A 20,932-nucleotide genomic window follows, 5' to 3' on the forward strand; every position below is an offset into this window, starting at 1 on the left:
TATGGCCGGCTGAGCTTAGGCTGGCACGCCAGAAGGTTTTTTCCCTGTGCTTCTGCTGAGCTGTGCAGGCTGAAGGTTTTGGGTGCGTTACATCTGCTAGATAGATTTCTGTCAGCTGCTCTCCAGTGGCAGCGAGAGGATCAGATCTGCGAGTCCATGTTACGCTCTGCCTGAACACCTCAGCACACATTGCTGCTCTTAAAATGGCTGCCCTTGAAGCTCAAAGGATCTGTGGTGCTCAGTGGCTGTCCGAGCTGTGCCAAGCACATGAAAGCTTTACAAATTTCACCCCATTAGTCTGGAAGTATCTGACGCTCCGGCGGATTAACTGCTAGGTGCAATTTGTGTTGTTTTATGTCTGCTATTTTTTGCATTTGTGTTTTCCTCCTCTACCAGACTTCATGGTTTGTCCAGATATGGCTGTCGAGATGAGTGTAAGTTTGCTCTGAGTTCCTCTCGAGTGCTGGAACACATCAGGGCGAAGCTGAAACTCGACCTCGAGAGACAATGCCTCCCTGCCCTGGGACACACTGGCAGTGTTGTTGAGAATGAAGGTTGAAACCAGTGTCTGCTTTTACCGTTTGAGGCCATAGGTGTGAGAGCTCGGATGTCTTTATTCTCGACAAGAGAGATCTTCTCATCTATCAGGAATTCCAACCATTCAGCCATAAACCTGTTTTCAGTCTAGTGTCTGTATAACTATTGCATTTGCCAGTTTAATACTTAACCCTTAAGTATTAAACCCATGATGTGATATTGCCGTCATTTTAGTATTTTCATCCGGTGGGTGAAGCAACAATAATGTAGGATGGGACTTCATTTGATAACACTTTATTTTGATAGTCCACTTTAGAAATTTGGTTGACTTTAATTAAACTAGCAATCGTTAGAGTATTAGTAGACTGTCTGCTTAATATCTGCTAACAGACATTCAACTGACTTTAAGTAACTAACCCTAACCTAACAGTCTACTAATACACTAATGAGAGTTAAGTAGCATGTAGTTGCAACGGTACTTATAGTTAGTATAATATCTAAAGTTGACTATCGAAATCAAGCGCAACCCTTAATTTTATCTATCAGGGTTTGGTTGCACCATGGAAAGACAGTTAATATTCTTCAGTATTATTTTTACCCAACCACGTGGCCTTGTATTAGCTTTTGATGAAAGCAAACAATAATTTTTTTTGCTTTAGAATTGCATGAAATAATAAATTTCACTGTTCCTATTTTGCACGAATATCAGTGGATTTAGATTTTGAATCCTATTTAAGGCACGTGTTCTATGATAACTATTGTTCATACGTTTGTCTCTCTTATTTTAATAACAATTGCAGGTTCTTGATTGTATTTTGGTCCCTTTTCTTTGTGAATTAAGAGTCTAATCACTGATTTGATATCAATTCATCCTCACAACCGGGAAAAATTGTCTATTTTGCCTTTAGAATGACTGATTAAGATCCAAGTAGAATCTATTTTGTTTGGTTTTACAGCATTCAAGGTCTTCTCTAATGTGTAGCATTGCACTAAACCCATATAACACTGGCCTTGACATTGAGGCCTTTTCTTGCAGAAATCATCTGCAGAATGTGTCCTAGCCAGCCAAGGCTGAAGATTTACTCTGGTTTGTGTTGATGGCTTTCAGATCTGCAGTGCTGGTACCGTGCTGTACGACTGCTAAATGCATTCCTGTTGTTGAGTTCATGCTAATATTCATGTCCTTGCCACACAGATCAGATAGAGAATGACCCATGATGAAAGAAAAACATGTTCGTTGTTTCTGTACAACTTTTACCGTTGCTTGGTATTGTAGAGAAAAGCGGCAGTTGTGGTTTTATATGTATTTCTGGATATAAGGTTTACATGAGGTTAGTGCTGAATTAGTTTTATTCAAATCATATGTTCCTGACATACTCTCTGTAATTTCTGGCTCAGTTTGTAGATTTTCATGGAAAAGTTTTATTGGTTTATGAAAATGTTCAGTGCAGTCTAATGAAATATTGCAGTATTCCCAAATACAGCAGGGATTTGAGCACGGACAGCATGCGTATGTGCTGAATTTGGCAGCTGTGCAAGTATTAATGAAAAAGTATTGATCAGGGACGGAATTATACTTTGTTTCAGCTCATTGATTGGCGTGGTTGCTGGGTGCTCTTAGGTCACGGGACATAATAATGCCACCTCCAAGTGACAGCCCGCCCCATAATCCTTTGTGTTTGCACTGCATCTCTGAAGCCCTGAGCGTTCCTCATCCCTCAGCGGATTCACTCAATCTTATTTCAGAAGGGCTTGATACAATCTGATGGAACATGCTGATGTAAATACCAAGGCTCACTGGTGTGCTCCAGCTGAGGCTTATCCCTGGGTAATAAAAAAATGGAACAAATCAGCCCATAATCCCTCCTCAGCTATTGTTCTTGGAGCAGACTGACCACTCGCCAAAAAAAGAAACATTCTTCTGTTGAATTCTGCCTTGTCAGAATTTCAGATTGCTTTTGACTTGCTGTGAAATACAATGCTGCAAAATTTCCTTTCCAAGTGTTTGTTTACAGCCTGTGTTTCTGTACTCTTACCCCTTTCTTTTCTTTCTGTCCCTAACCAGGTTTCCCTGATTTTCCAGGGAGTCCTAAGCAATGGAAGTGCTGCAGTGCGATGGCTGTGATTTCCGTGCAGAGTCGAATGATGAGCTCAAGGCGCACATACAAGACGTCCACACGGCCTTCCTGCAGCCCACAGAAGTAGGAGAAGGTGACGATTCACCCAGACGGTCCAGGTCAAACTCGTTAAACTCCCTCAGCCAAACAGAGGACGAGGAAGACTTGAGCAATCACAATTACGACTCGTTGAAAAAGGAAGCAGGTATATCAACATTTGTGATTCAGAAATAATGACACATTAGCAGTTAAAAAAACTACATCAGAAGAGCTAAACTTGTTTGAAATAGTTTCTTTCTCTGTTCATGTTTCAGGTGTTAAACTCTTTAACAAAAACCTTGGGCACATCTCCGGTTCAAAGAAAGTGAAACGCATCCAGTCAGCAAAACCTTCAAACAAAACGTCAACTCCATTTTTCCAGTGCAAGTTCTGTGTGCGGTACTTCAGATCCAGCTCTCTTCTCAGTGAACACACCAGGAAGGTCCATGGAGAAGCAAGCGATGAGAGATCCCTCAAAACTTATGATGGTGTAGGAACGGTCTTTTCCTGCCAGTATTGCACTTATAAATCCCCACACAGAGCACGGATTCTGAAACACCAAAAAATGCATCACAAAGAAGGTCTACCAGGCCACTCGGCTCCTCCTGTTGGAGCAGAGGTTTTGGATTTGCACTCTGATGCCTCCTCCGTTGAAGAACAATGTGAAGAGTCGCCAGAGGATGTAGAACGTAATGTGCTGGAATCTATGATCAAACCCCAGTCAAGAGGAGGCTTTGACTGTGAGTGGTGTGGATTTCAGACATCGCAACGGCAGCAGTTAGCCGATCACATGATGAAGAAACACCGTAACATGGTGAAGATCATGGTATCCTTGCAACAGCCCAAAATTCAGGACGGAAGTGCGGGATCCAGCAAGTCTGATTCTGCTTCATCCAGGAGAAGCACTCCAACCTCCAATTTGAACCTGAACGATCTAGCGTGCAATGAAGGTTCCTCCGCAAATGCCTCGTCAATCAAAGGATCCTCTGGCAATGCATCACTCAAGGCCACTTCAGGGATATCAAGTTTTCAGTACTCACAGCTCACAGCAAAAATACCCAACAGCACAGGATCTTCCATACTGTCAGAGAGATCGACTTTCACCATGTCAGATATGTCAAGGTCTGGCATGGATCTAGATGCCAGCATGCTGAATGATTCCAGAAGCAGTTCAGATGATGAACTCTGTGACTTGGATGATCCCAGCTACACGGAGTCAGCTGAGGATTCTACTAAGCTGCTTCTGTCAGAAGAGGATAATGACCTGCTGGAAACTAAAGGAGTTCCATTCAAAAGACACATGAACAGGTTCCAGTGCCCTTTCTGCTCCTTCTTGACCATGCACCGACGTAGTATTTCTCGTCACATAGAGAACATACACTTATCTGGCAAAGCTACGGTGTATAAATGTGACAAGTGCCCCTTTCTTTGCACCAACCCTCTAAAACTTGACACGCACAAACAATGTCACGGTGGGTCTTCTGAATGGAACACTATGGACTTAACCAGCGAAAGTGTAGATGGTCCGGCTGAACGCTCCGTGCCAGTAAACGGAGGAAATGGCAGCTCTAAAATCAACGGGAAAAAATCCAGCACAGTCGAGGAACAGCAGGGTCCTCATCGGTGCTCACTGTGTAACTTTTCCACCATCACACTGAAAGGTCTACGTGTCCACCAGCAACACAAACACTCATACTGTGATGGAACACAAGTCACAGGTCAAGAGGGCTCGTCCAATGAGCAGCAAGATTCTGAATCCGAATCCTACAGCTCCTCGAGCTTTGTTCAGAAAACTCAGACCTCAATCCTTGGATTTTCAACCAAGAAGCATCTTATTGGGAAGACAGCAAGAAAGTCCATCAACGATTTACCCTTGGATCTCTCTCCTGTCAAAAAACGGACAAGGATTGATGAAATCGCAAACAATCTCCAGAGCAAGATTAGTCAAAGCCAACAGCACGAAGATGTGATTAACCTTGAGGAGATGGACGACGATGTGGAGGAGAATGGGAATCACATCGATTTAGAAACAAGCAAAGAGAGAGAATCCTCTGATGCTCGAAGTCAGCACTACACCTTCAACACTCAGCACCTTCATGTTAGAAATTCTGGAAGTGTTCAGACGGAGCGTGGTGTTGGGAAAAGAAAACGCAATCTGCAGTCCAAACTTGGATCAAGAAACATTCCTGTTCAAGTAACCATTTCTGATGATGAAGACAATTACAGTGCCTCCTTGGAATCTAAAGATGCCCAAGATCAAAGCAGTCAAGATAGCAGAGAGACATATCAAGACAACCCTGAGTACAATACTGAAGAACCTGGGAACCTGTTCTACTGCAAACATTGTGAGTACCAGAACAAGTCTGCTCGCAGTGTTAGCACACACTACCAGAGGATGCACCCTTATATCAAGTTTAGCTTCAGATACATCCTGGACCCAGAGGATCAGAGCGCAGTCTTCCGTTGTCTCGAGTGCTTCATTGAATATAACAACTTTAATGATCTGCACCAGCACTATATGACACACCATCCAGAAGCAAGCAACGTTTTGAACTTTAACCAGCCAGATCTGGTGTACATGTGCCGTTTCTGTTCCTACACAAGTCCAAATGTGCGGAGCCTGATGCCCCATTATCAAAGAATGCACCCTTCAGTGAAGATCAACAATGCCATGATTTTCTCCAGCTACATGGTCGATCAGCCTCATAAGGGTGCTGCTGAATCCCAAACACTGAGGGAAATCTTGAATTCTGGGCCCAAGAGTTTCAGATCCTCCTCATCTGGGTCCAGATCATCATCCAGTCCAGCTATCAAAAGCGTCTGCAAAACGCCAGAAGCAAACACTGAGGCTGAAGCTTTTCGAGAAAGTCTGGGTGGTAATGTGGTGGTTTACGACTGTGATGTCTGTTCTTTCTCAAGTCCCAACATGCACTCAGTATTGGTCCACTATCAGAAAAAACACCCTGAGCAAAAGGCCTCCTACTTCCGCATACAGAAGACCATGCGGGTCATATCTGTTGACCAAGCACAGTTGTCAAACAATTCAACCTACAGCCTGACGAGCACCCCCAAGTCTTCAAATGTCATCTTGCCTGTGGCTCTGGATGAAGATGTTTACTACTGCAAACACTGCGTCTACAACAACCGCTCCGTAGTGGGCGTTCTGGTCCACTATCAAAAGCGACATCCCGAGATTAAGGTGACGGCAAAGTACATAAAGCAGGCACCCCCAACTCCGGGACTGCTGAAACTCATGGATGAGTTACAGATCGCACCTCCTAAACAGTTTCTGAAGCAATTCAACAACAACGGGACTGAAGGGTCAGGTAATTCCAACACTAAAGGAGCATCTGACAAAGGGGAACCTGAAATGCTGTTCTTCTGCCAACACTGCGACTATGGGAACCGCACTGTGAAGGGGGTCTTGATTCACTACCAGAAGAAGCACAGGGACGTGAAAGCCAATGCCGACCTCGTCCGTAGACACACGGCTGTGGTCCGGAGTCAGAGAGAACGAGCGCAGATGATCCAAGCGGGAAGTTCCACGTCCACTGCAACTGTAGCTACTGAAGCAGAGAAATCCAGGTCGTTGCGATCTTTGAAGTGTAGACACTGTGCATACACATCTCCTTATGTGTATGCCTTGAAGAAGCATTTGAAGAAGGATCATCCTACTGTGAAGGCCACGGCGATTGAAGGATTTTCTTATTTCTGAAGCTCTTTTCTGAATGTGAAGCGACCTTAGAATGTGTATTTAGAAGCCAACGATGTTGCTACCAAACTCTTGGAACAGCCTTTCTGTCAGGAGCGCACCTATGACGCCTTAAAATGCATGTCTTTGGACTTCAAAAGATTTTGGGTTAACATTTATATTAATGTAGAGAGGAAAGTGTATTTCTTAGATCCACGTTTAATCAACTTTCATCTACAGTAGTTGATCTAAAATGGTCCTGCAGTGTGACAAATTAATTTTTAAAGTACAGAGCTTGTGAAATCTCTGTGCATAATTAAACAATGAATTGGCAAAATGCTGTTTAAAGAGCATAAATGTTAGTTTCAATTAGTTAATGCATGGTTGCAATATCTGTATTATAGTAGAAATGTGTGCCGTTTCGTACAGTGTAATGATTTTCATAATGAGGACTTTCCTCATTAACCGTAGCGTTTAAGGTGGACTGTTTCTGCAGAGAGCTGCGTTTAGACATGGCCGAGTCCAGTTTGTGTATCACAGAAGAATCCTGAGACTCTCGATGCAACCCTTCCGTCGTCTTGACGGTGTGGCGTGGAGAGAGGCGTGTAAGCGCCTTAGTGTTAGTATTCCACTGAGAGTGCCAGTGCTGGCAGGGAGGCCCGGGCCTGAGGATTTGAACGGAAGCCCAGTGAGGATCAGCAGATGGGACGGATCGCACCGGACACTAGGGGGCAGCGCTCACGGCACAGAACACACACGCTGAACAGAGACACACGGGCAGGGATTCCCAAGGTTTTTCGTAAGCTGAAGCTCTTTGAGCTAAAATATTTTTGTGAAGTCCTCCTGAGAAAAAAAAAAACATTTGCATGAACGTTGGATAATATTCGCATCATGAAGTGTTTTAGTATGTGCTCAGTTTTTCATTTGTTTTTATTTTAAAATTGGAAGAAAAAAAAAATCGTTCAAGAGGTTACACTTTATTTTGATAGTCCACTTTAGACATTCTACTAACGATAAGTAACTTTGCAATTACATGCCTACTAACTCTCATTCATTTGCAGCAGCATGTCTACTAACTCTCAGAGTGGACTGTTAGGGTAGGTTTAGGGTTTGTAGAATAAGTCGACACATACTTGCAACGATTCTCATAGTCCGTGTGTTGTATGTTGTGGACTTACCAAAATAAAGTGTTAGAAGAAATTAAGCAGACAGTCTATTAATACTCTAATGACTGCTAGTTGACATGTAGTTGCGAAGTTACTTACTGTTAGTAGAATGTCTAAAGTGGACTATCAATATAAAGTGTTATCATGCAGACAATGACCTAAACAGGCATCATTTTTACAATTAAACAAAAACGTTAATGTTAATATGGATGCAGAATGGATACCAGGTATGCATGCCATCAGTCCTAGAAACAAAATTCTCTACTTTTACAGAAATGTTGTATAATTAAAATGTTTATGATTTAATTAGTTTCTCATTCAGTTTGAATTCCAGTTTGGGAAACCTTACACTACTGCATAGAATACTGTACTGCGCACTATTTGTGTTCTCATCGTTTTGAATCAGTATGCAATGTTACATGTTTAAAATAGTAATATGACCTCACTGTTGTGGCGTCTAGTTATCACGGGCGTTTGGTTATTTGTGTGAATTTTTTTTTTATCTTTGTAATCGCATTGTGTTAAATATCAGTCTGATAAATATAATGGTTCAAGAATGGACTGTAAAGATAATAGTTGAGATCACTTTTTCAAAGGTCAAATCTGGTGCATTCTGCACAGACAGACTCACAATTTATGTCTAAATGTATTTCTTTGGTTGTGTTTGTGCCTCTGATTGGCTGACGGTGCAGCATCTGAAGTGCAGGGTCAGTTCTCTCTCTGAGATGCTGAATTTCCTCTGGCTGTAAAGCAGCAGATGTCTCAGAAACACACAGGAACCTCTTGGTCATTTCTAAATAAGGAAAAAGGGATGTCCCGATAGAGCTCTCAGCCTCAGAGTGCTTTAATGGCTGTAATCAAACACTGATCATCTGTGCTTCAGTCCAGAGCTGATGATCACCTCCAAACCCGGAGAGAAATATCATATATCAGTGAGATTTATCAGGATTAATAAAGGTCAGGAACCTTAAATATGTCAAGAACATGACTAGTTTTGTTGTTTCACCACAAAATGAAGAATGCATGTGAACTATATACTATAAACATGTTTTTGAAAGAAGTGTCTTCTGCTCACCAAAGCTGCATTTAGCCTATGTGATCAAAAATACTGTAAAATTGTGAAATATTATTAAAATATAAATAGCTGTTTTCTATGTGAAATAATTTAATCCTGTGATCAAAGCTGAATTTTTAGCATCATTTCTTCAGTGTCACATGATTCTTCAGAAATCAGTGTAATATGCAGTAGTTTATATATATTACAGTAATGAGAATTAATGGTGGAATGGGTTTAATTGTCATGAAAATGTCACAATGCAAAACGTCTTGCAGATTTGGTCCTTTACTGTATGAGTAATATCAGTGATGTCCTCTGACAGCAGGAAGCAGCGGAGATGCCTGTTGCCGTTCCCGTGGACGGAATCACCAACGGCGATGTGGAGGATGTGGTTGCCATGGACGCTGACCCATTGGAGACTGGTGCATCACCGGCTGACGTCACCATGGAGACGGAGGAGCCGGTGGCCGTGGAAACGGAGCCGATGGTTGGCGCGCTGGAGCCGGAGAAGGAGCGTGTGGTACCCGGGCATCCGTGCAGCATGTGCAATCGTATGTTCATGTCCATGCAGGGCCTGCGCTCTCACGAGAGGAGCCACACGGCCGTAGCGCTCGTCAACAGAAACGACAAATACAGCTGCCAGTACTGTCAGTTCGCCTCGCCGTTCAGACACAAGTGAGTGAGACCTCATATCAGTTAGTGAACGCAAGTCCCCTCAGTAAAACCCTTCAGAATAAAAACTCAGAACCTTTAAAAATATGCATTTTCACCATGTTTTTTCACGAATAAAATGTCCTACAAATCAGTGTGAATAATATATGAACAAACCCCTCAGTAAAAATCTTAAGAATATAGCTGGGAATAAAACTGTAAAGTTTGGTGTATGCAAGTGCTGCTGAAGTGGAGAAAAAACTCATTTTGAGAAAAAAATGCTTAAAATCTACTGACTTAAATAGGATAAAGTGCAATAAAAAATCAATTGAATGATATATGAACAAACCCTTCAACATGAACAAAAAATCTTCAGAAAATAGACCGGAATAAAATTAAGTTTTGGTGTTTGTAAGTGCTGCTGAAGTGGAGAAAAAATATGCATTTTCACCATGTTTTCGAATTAAAATGCTGTATAAATCAGTGTGAATTATATATGTGCAAACCCCTCAGAAAAAGATTCAGGATATAAGTTTTGGTGTGTGCAAGTGTTACTAACTAGAATTGAAATCTATCGACGCAAATAGATAAAGAGCAATAAAATAAAAGCTTACATTTCCACTACTCTGAAGAAACACACTATGAAAAGTAAAAAATTGACCAATGCAGGAAAAAGCTATGTTTTTGCTTGTAGTGTCTCGCCTTAGAGCACTAAAATAATAATCACTCTTTGTGGATTCTTTGTCTCTTACATCAAACAAAGAGAGGAGGAGATAAATAGATAAATACAGAAATCCTGAGGGAAAACGTATGTGAGCTGTAGATTGTGCACGCACTGGGGTGTCACGTCTCCTCATTGGCTTTCTGTGAGAATGGCAGATATTTTGACAGAGCTGTTAGTCTCGTCTGAAGCGCAGGACCTTTGTTTGGTTCCCTGGAGTAAATCCTCCTTCACTGGATGTTCCGTGACCCAGAAAGCTGCCGCATTCATGTGCCACACGGGAAGCGCGGATAAAAACCACTGATTCCCCAGATCCCTGTCGGAGACGGCTGTTTTGTCAGAGTCTCAGCGCTAAAGCAGGGATCTTCTGCCGAGAGGTGCTGCTTTCACTTATCTTTAGACGCATCCCGGTCGATTCACTTTTTCTGCCTGTCCTTGTGGAATCATATAGATGTTCTGAATCTTCCTGAAGCGTCTGCTGACAGCACACCTGTGACACCTGCTGAGCGTTAGTGCGTGCTTTACATATGTATTTTATTTGTAGTTTTTATGAGAATAGAGGACGGGAAGTGATAGAGATTGGGAAATCAAACCTGTATGGCCCACATGAGCTTCAGAGCGTGTGCACTACAGTGCTCACATGCTAGTAACTTTCTAATCATGCTAGAAACATGCTACTCACTTGTTAATCATGCTAGTGACATGCTAGTAGCATGCTAATCATGTTAGCAACATGCTAGTAACATGCTAATCAGGCTAGAAACATGCTAGAGACATGCTAGTAACTTGCTAATCATGCTAGCGACATGCTAGTACTTCACTGTGATCTATTCCAAGGAGGCCGAGAAACCTCCATCTACGGAGGAGGTGGAAATCGTTGAAGTTAAGGATGAGGTGGAACCTGAAGGTGACGTGGACTGGCTCCCCTTTAAATGCCTGAAATGCTTCAAGCTTTCGTTCAGCGCGGCCGAGCTGCTCGTGGTGCATTACAATGACTGCCACGACAAGGAGCTCAAGCGGGATTTCGTCACCATTCCGAGCCCCGCAGAAGATGGGATGGAGCTCTACCAGTGCACCCACTGTGAAATCAAATTCTTGACTCTTCCAGAACTCTGCGTCCATCTGATAAACCACAATGAGGATTTCCAGAAAAGAGCCATGAGGCTTGAACGAAGAAAACAGCTTCAAAGCAAGCAGAGGACGACAGAGCCGCCAGAAGCCAAACCGGAAAATAAGGTGAGCTTAAACACCTTGTAATGGGTAAAAGTGGTTATAATAGTTGAAAAACCCGGGCCCGTATTTATCAAGCTTCTCAAAGTGCTATTTTATTCTTCAGAAAATTCAGTGATTGGTCCATGTCTATGTCGTCATCCAAAATCCCGTTTGGGGCACAGCAAAGTGTCTTGAATCATCTCGAAGACTGACACTTAAGATTTTCTCCTACATTTCACTTAAATTACGACTGAGATGCTTGATCACTAACTTTTAATCGCAGCTTTGAGCCAAGAATTTTTTTTACTCTTAAGTCAATTTCTAGCAGTGTTTTTGTAATTCTCAGAGGCTTGATAAATACGGGCCCTGACTAACTTTCAAAACTGTATTCTGTGTGATTTTCTCTAGCATTGTTCTGATTGCGTTAGGAACATAGGAAGTAGAATAACAGCAAAAGATGTTTTAGGTGTTAGTGTAGCTTTTACATTTGGATTTAACCTCGACCACCATATGCAAACAAGTATATTGCAAGCAGGCAACACTGGCGACATAATTTTCAGCTTCATTAGTTCTAGTTGCAAGTGACAGAACAAAACTAGATTGCATCGAATGATCTTCTGTCGTCATTGGCTCTTCCTATAGGTGGATGGCACCCCCGATAAGACTCCCATCGGCTACAGGTGCAACTTCTGCGTGGAGGTCCACTCCACCCTCCGGGCCATCTGCAACCACCTGAGAAAGCATGTGCAGTACGGGGAGGCCAAGGAGGGACACGTGAAGGTACGAGCGTCCAATGTTACTTCATGCTTCATTAAGGGTTTTTCTTTTTTTTTTTTAAAGCACGAGTGCTTGATAAATCTTCATCTGTGACTTAAACTAATGCAACAACAGTTGCATTAGTTTTCTCATCTGTTTTTGGCATCTTATTAGATTTGTGCACAATATCTAAATTCAGACCTTTTTTCCCTGAGGTGGCCTCTCTTCTTCTGCTCTGCTCTAATAGCAAGTGCATTCACAGGCCGTTTGGACCTGTTTTTCCTTCAACTCAAGTGTTTTGTTCACTTGTTTGGATGGTTAAACCATTACAGTTCGACTGCACATTCAATGAAATGGACAAAGAGAGCAAATCCTTGAGTATTGCAGAAGAAACGGGGAAAATGGACTAGTGCGGTGTTATGACATTTCCTTAAACTTGAGCGTTTTATTTCCTTGTGTGGGCATTCATGAGGACAGCCTTCAACGTGTCATAAAGTTGGTCATGTAATTAAATCTAGCGGCCTTGTGTTACACGTTTTGTATATAAAGATTGAAGGATTTTCTTATTTCTGAAGCTCTTTTCTGAATGTGAAGCGACCTTAGAATGTGTATTTAGAAGCCAACGATGTTGCTACCAAACTCTTGGAACAGCCTTTCTGTCAGGAGCGCACCTGTGACGCCTTAAAATGCATGTCTTTGGACTTCAAAAGATTTTGGGTTAACATTTATATTAATGTAGAGAGGAAAGTGTATTTCTTAGATCCACGTTTAATCAACTTTCATCTACAGTAGTTGATCTAAAATGGTCCTGCAGTGTGACAAATTAATTTTTAAAGTACAGAGCTTGTGAAATCTCTGTGCATAATTAAACAATGAATTGGCAAAATGCTGTTTAAAGAGCATAAATGTTAGTTTCAATTAGTTAATGCATGGTTGCAATATCTGTATTATAGTAGAAATGTGTGCCGTTTCGTACAGTGTAATGATTTTCATAATGAGGACTTTCCTCATTAACCGTAGCGTTTAAGGTGGACTGTTTCTGCAGAGAGCTGCGTTTAGACATGGCCGAGTCCAGTTTGTGTATCACAGAAGAATCCTGAGACTCTCGATGCAACCCTTCCGTCGTCTTGACGGTGTGGCGTGGAGAGAGGCGTGTAAGCGCCTTAGTGTTAGTATTCCACTGAGAGTGCCAGTGCTGGCAGGGAGGCCCGGGCCTGAGGATTTGAACGGAAGCCCAGTGAGGATCAGCAGATGGGACGGATCGCACCGGACACTAGGGGGCAGCGCTCACGGCACAGAACACACACGCTGAACAGAGACACACGGGCAGGGATTCCCAAGGTTTTTCGTAAGCTGAAGCTCTTTGAGCTAAAATATTTTTGTGAAGTCCTCCTGAGAAAAAAAAAAACATTTGCATGAACGTTGGATAATATTCGCATCATGAAGTGTTTTAGTATGTGCTCAGTTTTTCATTTGTTTTTATTTTAAAATTGGAAGAAAAAAAAAAATCGTTCAAGAGGTTACACTTTATTTTGATAGTCCACTTTAGACATTCTACTAACTATAAGTAACTTTGCAATTACATGCCAACTAACTCTCATTCATTTGCAGCAGCATGTCTACTAACTCTCAGAGTGGACTGTTAGGGTAGGTTTAGGGTTTGTAGAATAAGTCGACACATACTTGCAACGATTCTCATAGTCCGTGTGTTGTATGTTGTGGACTTACCAAAATAAAGTGTTAGAAGAAATTAAGCAGACAGTCTATTAATACTCTAATGACTGCTAGTTGACATGTAGTTGCGAAGTTACTTACTGTTAGTAGAATGTCTAAAGTGGACTATCAATATAAAGTGTTATCATGCAGACAATGACCTAAACAGGCATCATTTTTACAATTAAACAAAAACGTTAATGTTAATATGGATGCAGAATGGATACCAGGTATGCATGCCATCAGTCCTAGAAACAAAATTCTCTACTTTTACAGAAATGTTGTATAATTAAAATGTTTATGATTTAATTAGTTTCTCATTCAGTTTGAATTCCAGTTTGGGAAACCTTACACTACTGCATAGAATACTGTACTGCGCACTATTTGTGTTCTCATCGTTTTGAATCAGTATGCAATGTTACATGTTTAAAATAGTAATATGACCTCACTGTTGTGGCGTCTAGTTATCACGGGCGTTTGGTTATTTGTGTGAATTTTTTTTTTATCTTTGTAATCGCATTGTGTTAAATATCAGTCTGATAAATATAATGGTTCAAGAATGGACTGTAAAGATAATAGTTGAGATCACTTTTTCAAAGGTCAAATCTGGTGCATTCTGCACAGACAGACTCACAATTTATGTCTAAATGTATTTCTTTGGTTGTGTTTGTGCCTCTGATTGGCTGACGGTGCAGCATCTGAAGTGCAGGGTCAGTTCTCTCTCTGAGATGCTGAATTTCCTCTGGCTGTAAAGCAGCAGATGTCTCAGAAACACACAGGAACCTCTTGGTCATTTCTAAATAAGGAAAAAGGGATGTCCCGATAGAGCTCTCAGCCTCAGAGTGCTTTAATGGCTGTAATCAAACACTGATCATCTGTGCTTCAGTCCAGAGCTGATGATCACCTCCAAACCCGGAGAGAAATATCATATATCAGTGAGATTTATCAGGATTAATAAAGGTCAGGAACCTTAAATATGTCAAGAACATGACTAGTTTTGTTGTTTCACCACAAAATGAAGAATGCATGTGAACTATATACTATAAACATGTTTTTGAAAGAAGTGTCTTCTGCTCACCAAAGCTGCATTTAGCCTATGTGATCAAAAATACTGTAAAATTGTGAAATATTATTAAAATATAAATAGCTGTTTTCTATGTGAAATAATTTAATCCTGTGATCAAAGCTGAATTTTTAGCATCATTTCTTCAGTGTCACATGATTCTTCAGAAATCAGTGTAATATGCAGTAGTTTATATATATTACAGTAATGAGAATTAATGGTGGAATGGGTTTAATTGTCATGAAAATGTCACAATGCAAAACGTCTTGCAGATTTGGTCCTTTACTGTATGAGTAATATCAGTGATGTCCTCTGACAGCAGGAAGCAGCGGAGATGCCTGTTGCCGTTCCCGTGGACGGAATCACCAACGGCGATGTGGAGGATGTGGTTGCCATGGACGCTGACCCATTGGAGACTGGTGCATCACCGGCTGACGTCACCATGGAGACGGAGGAGCCGGTGGCCGTGGAAACGGAGCCGATGGTTGGCGCGCTGGAGCCGGAGAAGGAGCGTGTGGTACCCGGGCATCCGTGCAGCATGTGCAATCGTATGTTCATGTCCATGCAGGGCCTGCGCTCTCACGAGAGGAGCCACACGGCCGTAGCGCTCGTCAACAGAAACGACAAATACAGCTGCCAGTACTGTCAGTTCGCCTCGCCGTTCAGACACAAGTGAGTGAGACCTCATATCAGTTAGTGAACGCAAGTCCCCTCAGTAAAACCCTTCAGAATAAAAACTCAGAACCTTTAAAAATATGCATTTTCACCATGTTTTTTCACGAATAAAATGTCCTACAAATCAGTGTGAATAATATATGAACAAACCCCTCAGTAAAAATCTTAAGAATATAGCTGGGAATAAAACTGTAAAGTTTGGTGTATGCAAGTGCTGCTGAAGTGGAGAAAAAACTCATTTTGAGAAAAAAATGCTTAAAATCTACTGACTTAAATAGGATAAAGTGCAATAAAAAATCAATTGAATGATATATGAACAAACCCTTCAACATGAACAAAAAATCTTCAGAAAATAGACCGGAATAAAATTAAGTTTTGGTGTTTGTAAGTGCTGCTGAAGTGGAGAAAAAATATGCATTTTCACCATGTTTTCGAATTAAAATGCTGTATAAATCAGTGTGAATTATATATGTGCAAACCCCTCAGAAAAAGATTCAGGATATAAGTTTTGGTGTGTGCAAGTGTTACTAACTAGAATTGAAATCTATCGACGCAAATAGATAAAGAGCAATAAAATAAAAGCTTACATTTCCACTACTCTGAAGAAACACACTATGAAAAGTAAAAAATTGACCAATGCAGGAAAAAGCTATGTTTTTGCTTGTAGTGTCTCGCCTTAGAGCACTAAAATAATAATCACTCTTTGTGGATTCTTTGTCTCTTACATCAAACAAAGAGAGGAGGAGATAAATAGATAAATACAGAAATCCTGAGGGAAAACGTATGTGAGCTGTAGATTGTGCACGCACTGGGGTGTCACGTCTCCTCATTGGCTTTCTGTGAGAATGGCAGATATTTTGACAGAGCTGTTAGTCTCGTCTGAAGCGCAGGACCTTTGTTTGGTTCCCTGGAGTAAATCCTCCTTCACTGGATGTTCCGTGACCCAGAAAGCTGCCGCATTCATGTGCCACACGGGAAGCGCGGATAAAAACCACTGATTCCCCAGATCCCTGTCGGAGACGGCTGTTTTGTCAGAGTCTCAGCGCTAAAGCAGGGATCTTCTGCCGAGAGGTGCTGCTTTCACTTATCTTTAGACGCATCCCGGTCGATTCACTTTTTCTGCCTGTCCTTGTGGAATCATATAGACGTTCTGAATCTTCCTGAAGCGTCTGCTGACAGCACACCTGTGACACCTGCTGAGCGTTAGTGCGTGCTTTACATATGTATTTTATTTGTAGTTTTTATGAGAATAGAGGACGGGAAGTGATAGAGATTGGGAAATCAAACCTGTATCTCCCACATGAGCTTCAGAGCGTGTGCACTGGATTTGCATTTTATTTTGTAAAATTCCAAATAAACATTTTTAACAAGAAGATGAATAAAAAGTTATTATTGCCTTGGCAACTGACTGAAATAAAAATAATGCTAAATAAATGCTTAAACTAAATTTTAAATGAAAACGTAAATATATGAAAGCTCATTCAAAATATCAATTATACTGTAATGGTATATAAATAGTACTAAAATAACACTGATGCATTAAGCACTAGGCTGTGGCTCCATCTTACTGAACAAAATGTTAAGTGGAAAAGAACAATGTCACTCATTAAGGATTTAGCAACTCTCTTTTTGCATTTTTCTCCTCCATATGTGTGTTTCTGACCGCTGTCTTTTCTCTCCAGTCTGGACCGTCACGTCCAGTCACACCACGGACATCAGAAGCCCTTCCGCTGTAAGTTCTGTCCCTTTAAATCCTCCTACCTGAGCCGCCTCAAGAGCCACCTGCACAAAGCACACGCAGGTGAGACGCTACATACACGCACACACATACACACACAAACACTCACACACACACACACACTAATACACTCGCACACATAAACATACACATAAACACACACATTTAATTAACTACCTTAATGGGGACATTACATACATATATTGCTTTTTATATGGCTTGTTATAGATGCTGTAACCCTAAACCAAACAGAAACTACTGAGGTTTTGTCAGGTTTAACTCGCTTCTAGGTTCATATTTGCCATTAGAAAGCAAATCTCTGTATTAAATATGCTTCAGCCTGGATTTATAGCTTGAACTGGTTTCAAGATTCTTGGGGACGACTGACATGTGACTTTAACAAGATGATTGAAATGAGTTTGAGACATTAATGAACTCACTGAATATGACTGACAGGACGAGATGAGTGACGCTTTCACTGCGTGTGTGTGTGTGTGTGTGTGCTGAGCTGCAGGAATCTCTCACACACTCGTCTGATGGTAACAGTGTTTCTCTCGCTCGACTGTGAAAGTCACTGAAGGGCAGAGCGACAGAAATCGAGCGTCGTCCTTCTGCTCTCCGTTACCCATCAGCTCTCGCTCTCTCTCCTGCGCTCTTCTGAGGCGTTTAAGACAAACAGTAAGAGAAGGGCGAGGGCTGATGAAACAGACATGAGCGATTGACATCATTCAGACGGAGACGCAGCGTCTGTGAGAGAGACGGATTAATCAGACATCACAAACACAAAAAAAAAAAATCTGCAAAAATGTCAACAATTCTGTGTTTTTCTGTCAATATGGGGTGCTGTGTGTACATTAATGAGGAAAAAAATGAACTTAAATGATTTTAGCAAATGGCTGCAATATAACAAAGAGTGAAAAATTTAAGGGGGTCTGAATACTTTCCGTACCCACTGTAATATGAAATATATATGTTTTTTTTTTTACATTAAGTGTGAGCGACGCGTGGCCACATCACACTCGCTCAACATGTAATTATTGTGCTAAAACAAGGGCTTTGAGTGTTAATTAATTAATGGTTCGGTTCAGCGTGCGACAGAATCACGCACATGTCGGTATGAGCCGAGGCAGATGTTAATAACAGGTGTAAGCGGCATCTAGACGCTGATGTCTCTCGCTGCTGTCGTCTCAGCGTCTGCGGGGTATCTGGAGCCAGCAGATGTTCAGCAGCAGTTGAGTCACTTCCAGCTGGCGTCTCGGGTCCAGGCCGATGTTTCCTCCAGTCCGCCGCCGCCGCTCGAGAGTCCCGTTCCTCAGGCCCGGCCCGACTCCATCCTCACCTGTGAGTTCTGCGAGTTCAGCTCCGGCTACATGCAGAGTCTGCGCAGACATTACCGCGACCGGCACGGAGGAAAGAAGCTCTTCAAATGCAAGGACTGCTCCTTCTTCACCTGCTACAAGTAAGAACAGCATGAGCCGCCGGAGAACCACACACTGGGATCATCTTTATTTGTTTATTTGTTTGTTCCGGAAACTTTACAAAAATCCCTGGAATATTCCAAAAAAATCATGTAAAGTTTCCAAATTTTTTGGGAATATTTCCGAAATGTACTGGAAAATGTTCACCTTTTTGCAACCCTATACACGACACAGGTAAACAAATCAAATATTTAATCTGTTTTAGTTAGCTTTTTATTTTGTTTCTCTTTTGAAATTTATTTTACATTATAAAATGTTACTTTTAGTATTTTTTATTTTTTTAATTATTTAAATATTTTATTATTTGATCATAAGCTTTTCATTTAGTTTTTTCGTTATTTTAATTATTTGAAAAAAAATTTAAAGTCTTTTTTAATTGTTTTATTACATGTTTGTTTTGATTTGTTTTTATTTTAAAATTTAATTTACATTTTTAATCAACTAAATTTTATTTCTTGATTTTAATTTTACATTTTTACGATTGATCTTTCCTTCAGAAAGATACTTTTTATTTTGACATTTATTTTAATTTTATATTTTTAATTATTAATAATTACCTTTTTGCAACTCATTTTAATTTTTGTTTTATTTTGACTATATTTTAATATTACAATTTTAGGATTTAATTAATTATTAGCTTTTCATCAACCCATGAGCCCCAGTTTTGGAAACACTGGTCTAGCGTAAGATAGTTCTAGATTGGACTGCACCATAGATGTGGCTGACTCTCTAGTCTTCTGTGTGAGAGTGGTTATGATGTGGGTGTGTGTTGCTCAGGTCCACGTTCACGCTGCATGTGGAGGCCGGTCACACCAGCGGCCCCGAGGAGACGCCCAAAGATCTGCGCTGCCCCTTCTGTCTGTACCACACCAAACACAAGAGCAGCATGATCGACCACATCGTCCTGCACAGAGGTCAGTTACTGAGGAAATTCTGATCGTGAGATATCTTCCTGGTTTCAAAATGCAACTTCCTCAATCGAATGGTTGTTTTGTTTTGTTTTTTTTGCACATGCTATTGTTGGAATGTAACTATCCACCTTATTTTTCAGTGCAGAAGTAGGCTGTTTCAAATAAATGTGCGAGACTTTTGATTCAAATAACTGCTGTAAAACCATTTGAGCAACAAACCAGTGTGTTTATGATAATGATAATAAATAAAATTAGTGCTGTATTAATCGCATCCAAAATAAAAGTTTGTTTACATAATATATGTGTGTACTGTGTATATTTATAATGTGTGTGTATATGAATATACACACACATGCATGTATATATTTAAGAAAAATGTTATGTTTATGTATTAAATGTTTATATATAAATTATAGGAATGTAAATATTTTCCAAATATATACGGTGTGTGTGTATTTATATATACATAGTAAATATACACAGTACACACACATATTATGTAAAAAAAACGTATTTTGGTTGTGATTAATCGTTTGACAGCACTAATTAAAATGATAAATATCAGTTTGAAACAACAAGTAACGTAACAGACTGGTTTTGTACTTGGCACACTGCTGCGCTCGCCGTTACATTAAGAATAAGGTTACGTTTTTAAGTTTCATTATTTTAAGACTTTGACTTCAGAATATGTGGGTCAGTCGGAGGCCACACTCCAGAAACTCATTAACGTGTCTGAGGATGTTTAAAAATGATGTTTCACCGTGTTTGAGGAATAAAATGTTGTATAAATCGGTGTGAATAATATATGAACAAACCCCTTTTATAAAAACCTTCAGAATATAGATTAAAAAAACAAGTTTGGTGTATGTTGAAGTGGAGAAAATAAACTCGTTGGCCTGAAATCCACAGATGCAAATAGGTAAAGTGCAATAAAAACCCTTCAGAATATAGACAGGAATAAAACTGTAAAGTTTAGTGTATGCAAGTGCTGCTGAAGTGGAGAAACAAACTTTTTAAAGATATGCTTTGTTACCTCTACGGTCCCACCTTAAACTGTTTTTTTTTTCTTATTCTCCAAATATCCAAATTAGCAGTATATGTGACCCTGGGCCAAAAAAAGTCATAAGGGTCCATTTTTCCGAAATTGAGGTTTATACATCATCTGAAAGCTGAATAAATCAGCTTTCCATTGATGTATGGTTTGTTAGGATAGCACAATATTAAAAAATCTGGAATCTCTGAGGGTGCAAAAAAATCTAAATATTGAGGAAAAAGCCTTTAAAGTTGTCCAAATGAAGTTCTTAGCCATGCATATTACTAATCAAACATTAAGTTTTGATATATTTGCGGTAGGAAATTTGCAAAATATCTTCATGGAACATGATCTTTACTTAATATTCTAATGAT

The 20,932-nt window shown here is 40.6% G+C and overlaps 1 protein-coding gene across 1 annotated transcript in view; it reads left to right on the forward strand.

The window, feature by feature from the left end:
- Positions 1-1,236: 1,236 nt before the first annotated feature.
- LOC107570950 (zinc finger protein 462-like) overlaps positions 1,237-20,932 on the forward strand; it is a 23,889-nt gene continuing 4,193 nt past the window's right edge. The window contains exons 1-10 of the mRNA XM_016257234.1: positions 1,237-2,859; positions 2,969-6,381; positions 8,930-9,282; positions 10,524-10,599; positions 10,793-11,215; positions 11,834-11,971; positions 15,043-15,395; positions 17,081-17,228; positions 18,297-18,595; positions 19,392-19,528. Of these exons, the coding sequence (XP_016112720.1) occupies positions 2,634-2,859; positions 2,969-6,381; positions 8,930-9,282; positions 10,524-10,599; positions 10,793-11,215; positions 11,834-11,971; positions 15,043-15,395; positions 17,081-17,228; positions 18,297-18,595; positions 19,392-19,528 (5,566 nt within the window). The 5' untranslated portion in view covers positions 1,237-2,633. The remainder of the gene's footprint in view (positions 2,860-2,968; positions 6,382-8,929; positions 9,283-10,523; positions 10,600-10,792; positions 11,216-11,833; positions 11,972-15,042; positions 15,396-17,080; positions 17,229-18,296; positions 18,596-19,391; positions 19,529-20,932) is intronic.

Source organism: Sinocyclocheilus grahami, unplaced genomic scaffold, assembly GCF_001515645.1.
Source record: "Sinocyclocheilus grahami isolate Dianchi unplaced genomic scaffold, SAMN03320097.WGS_v1.1 scaffold1525.1, whole genome shotgun sequence".
NCBI lineage: Eukaryota > Metazoa > Chordata > Actinopteri > Cypriniformes > Cyprinidae > Sinocyclocheilus > Sinocyclocheilus grahami.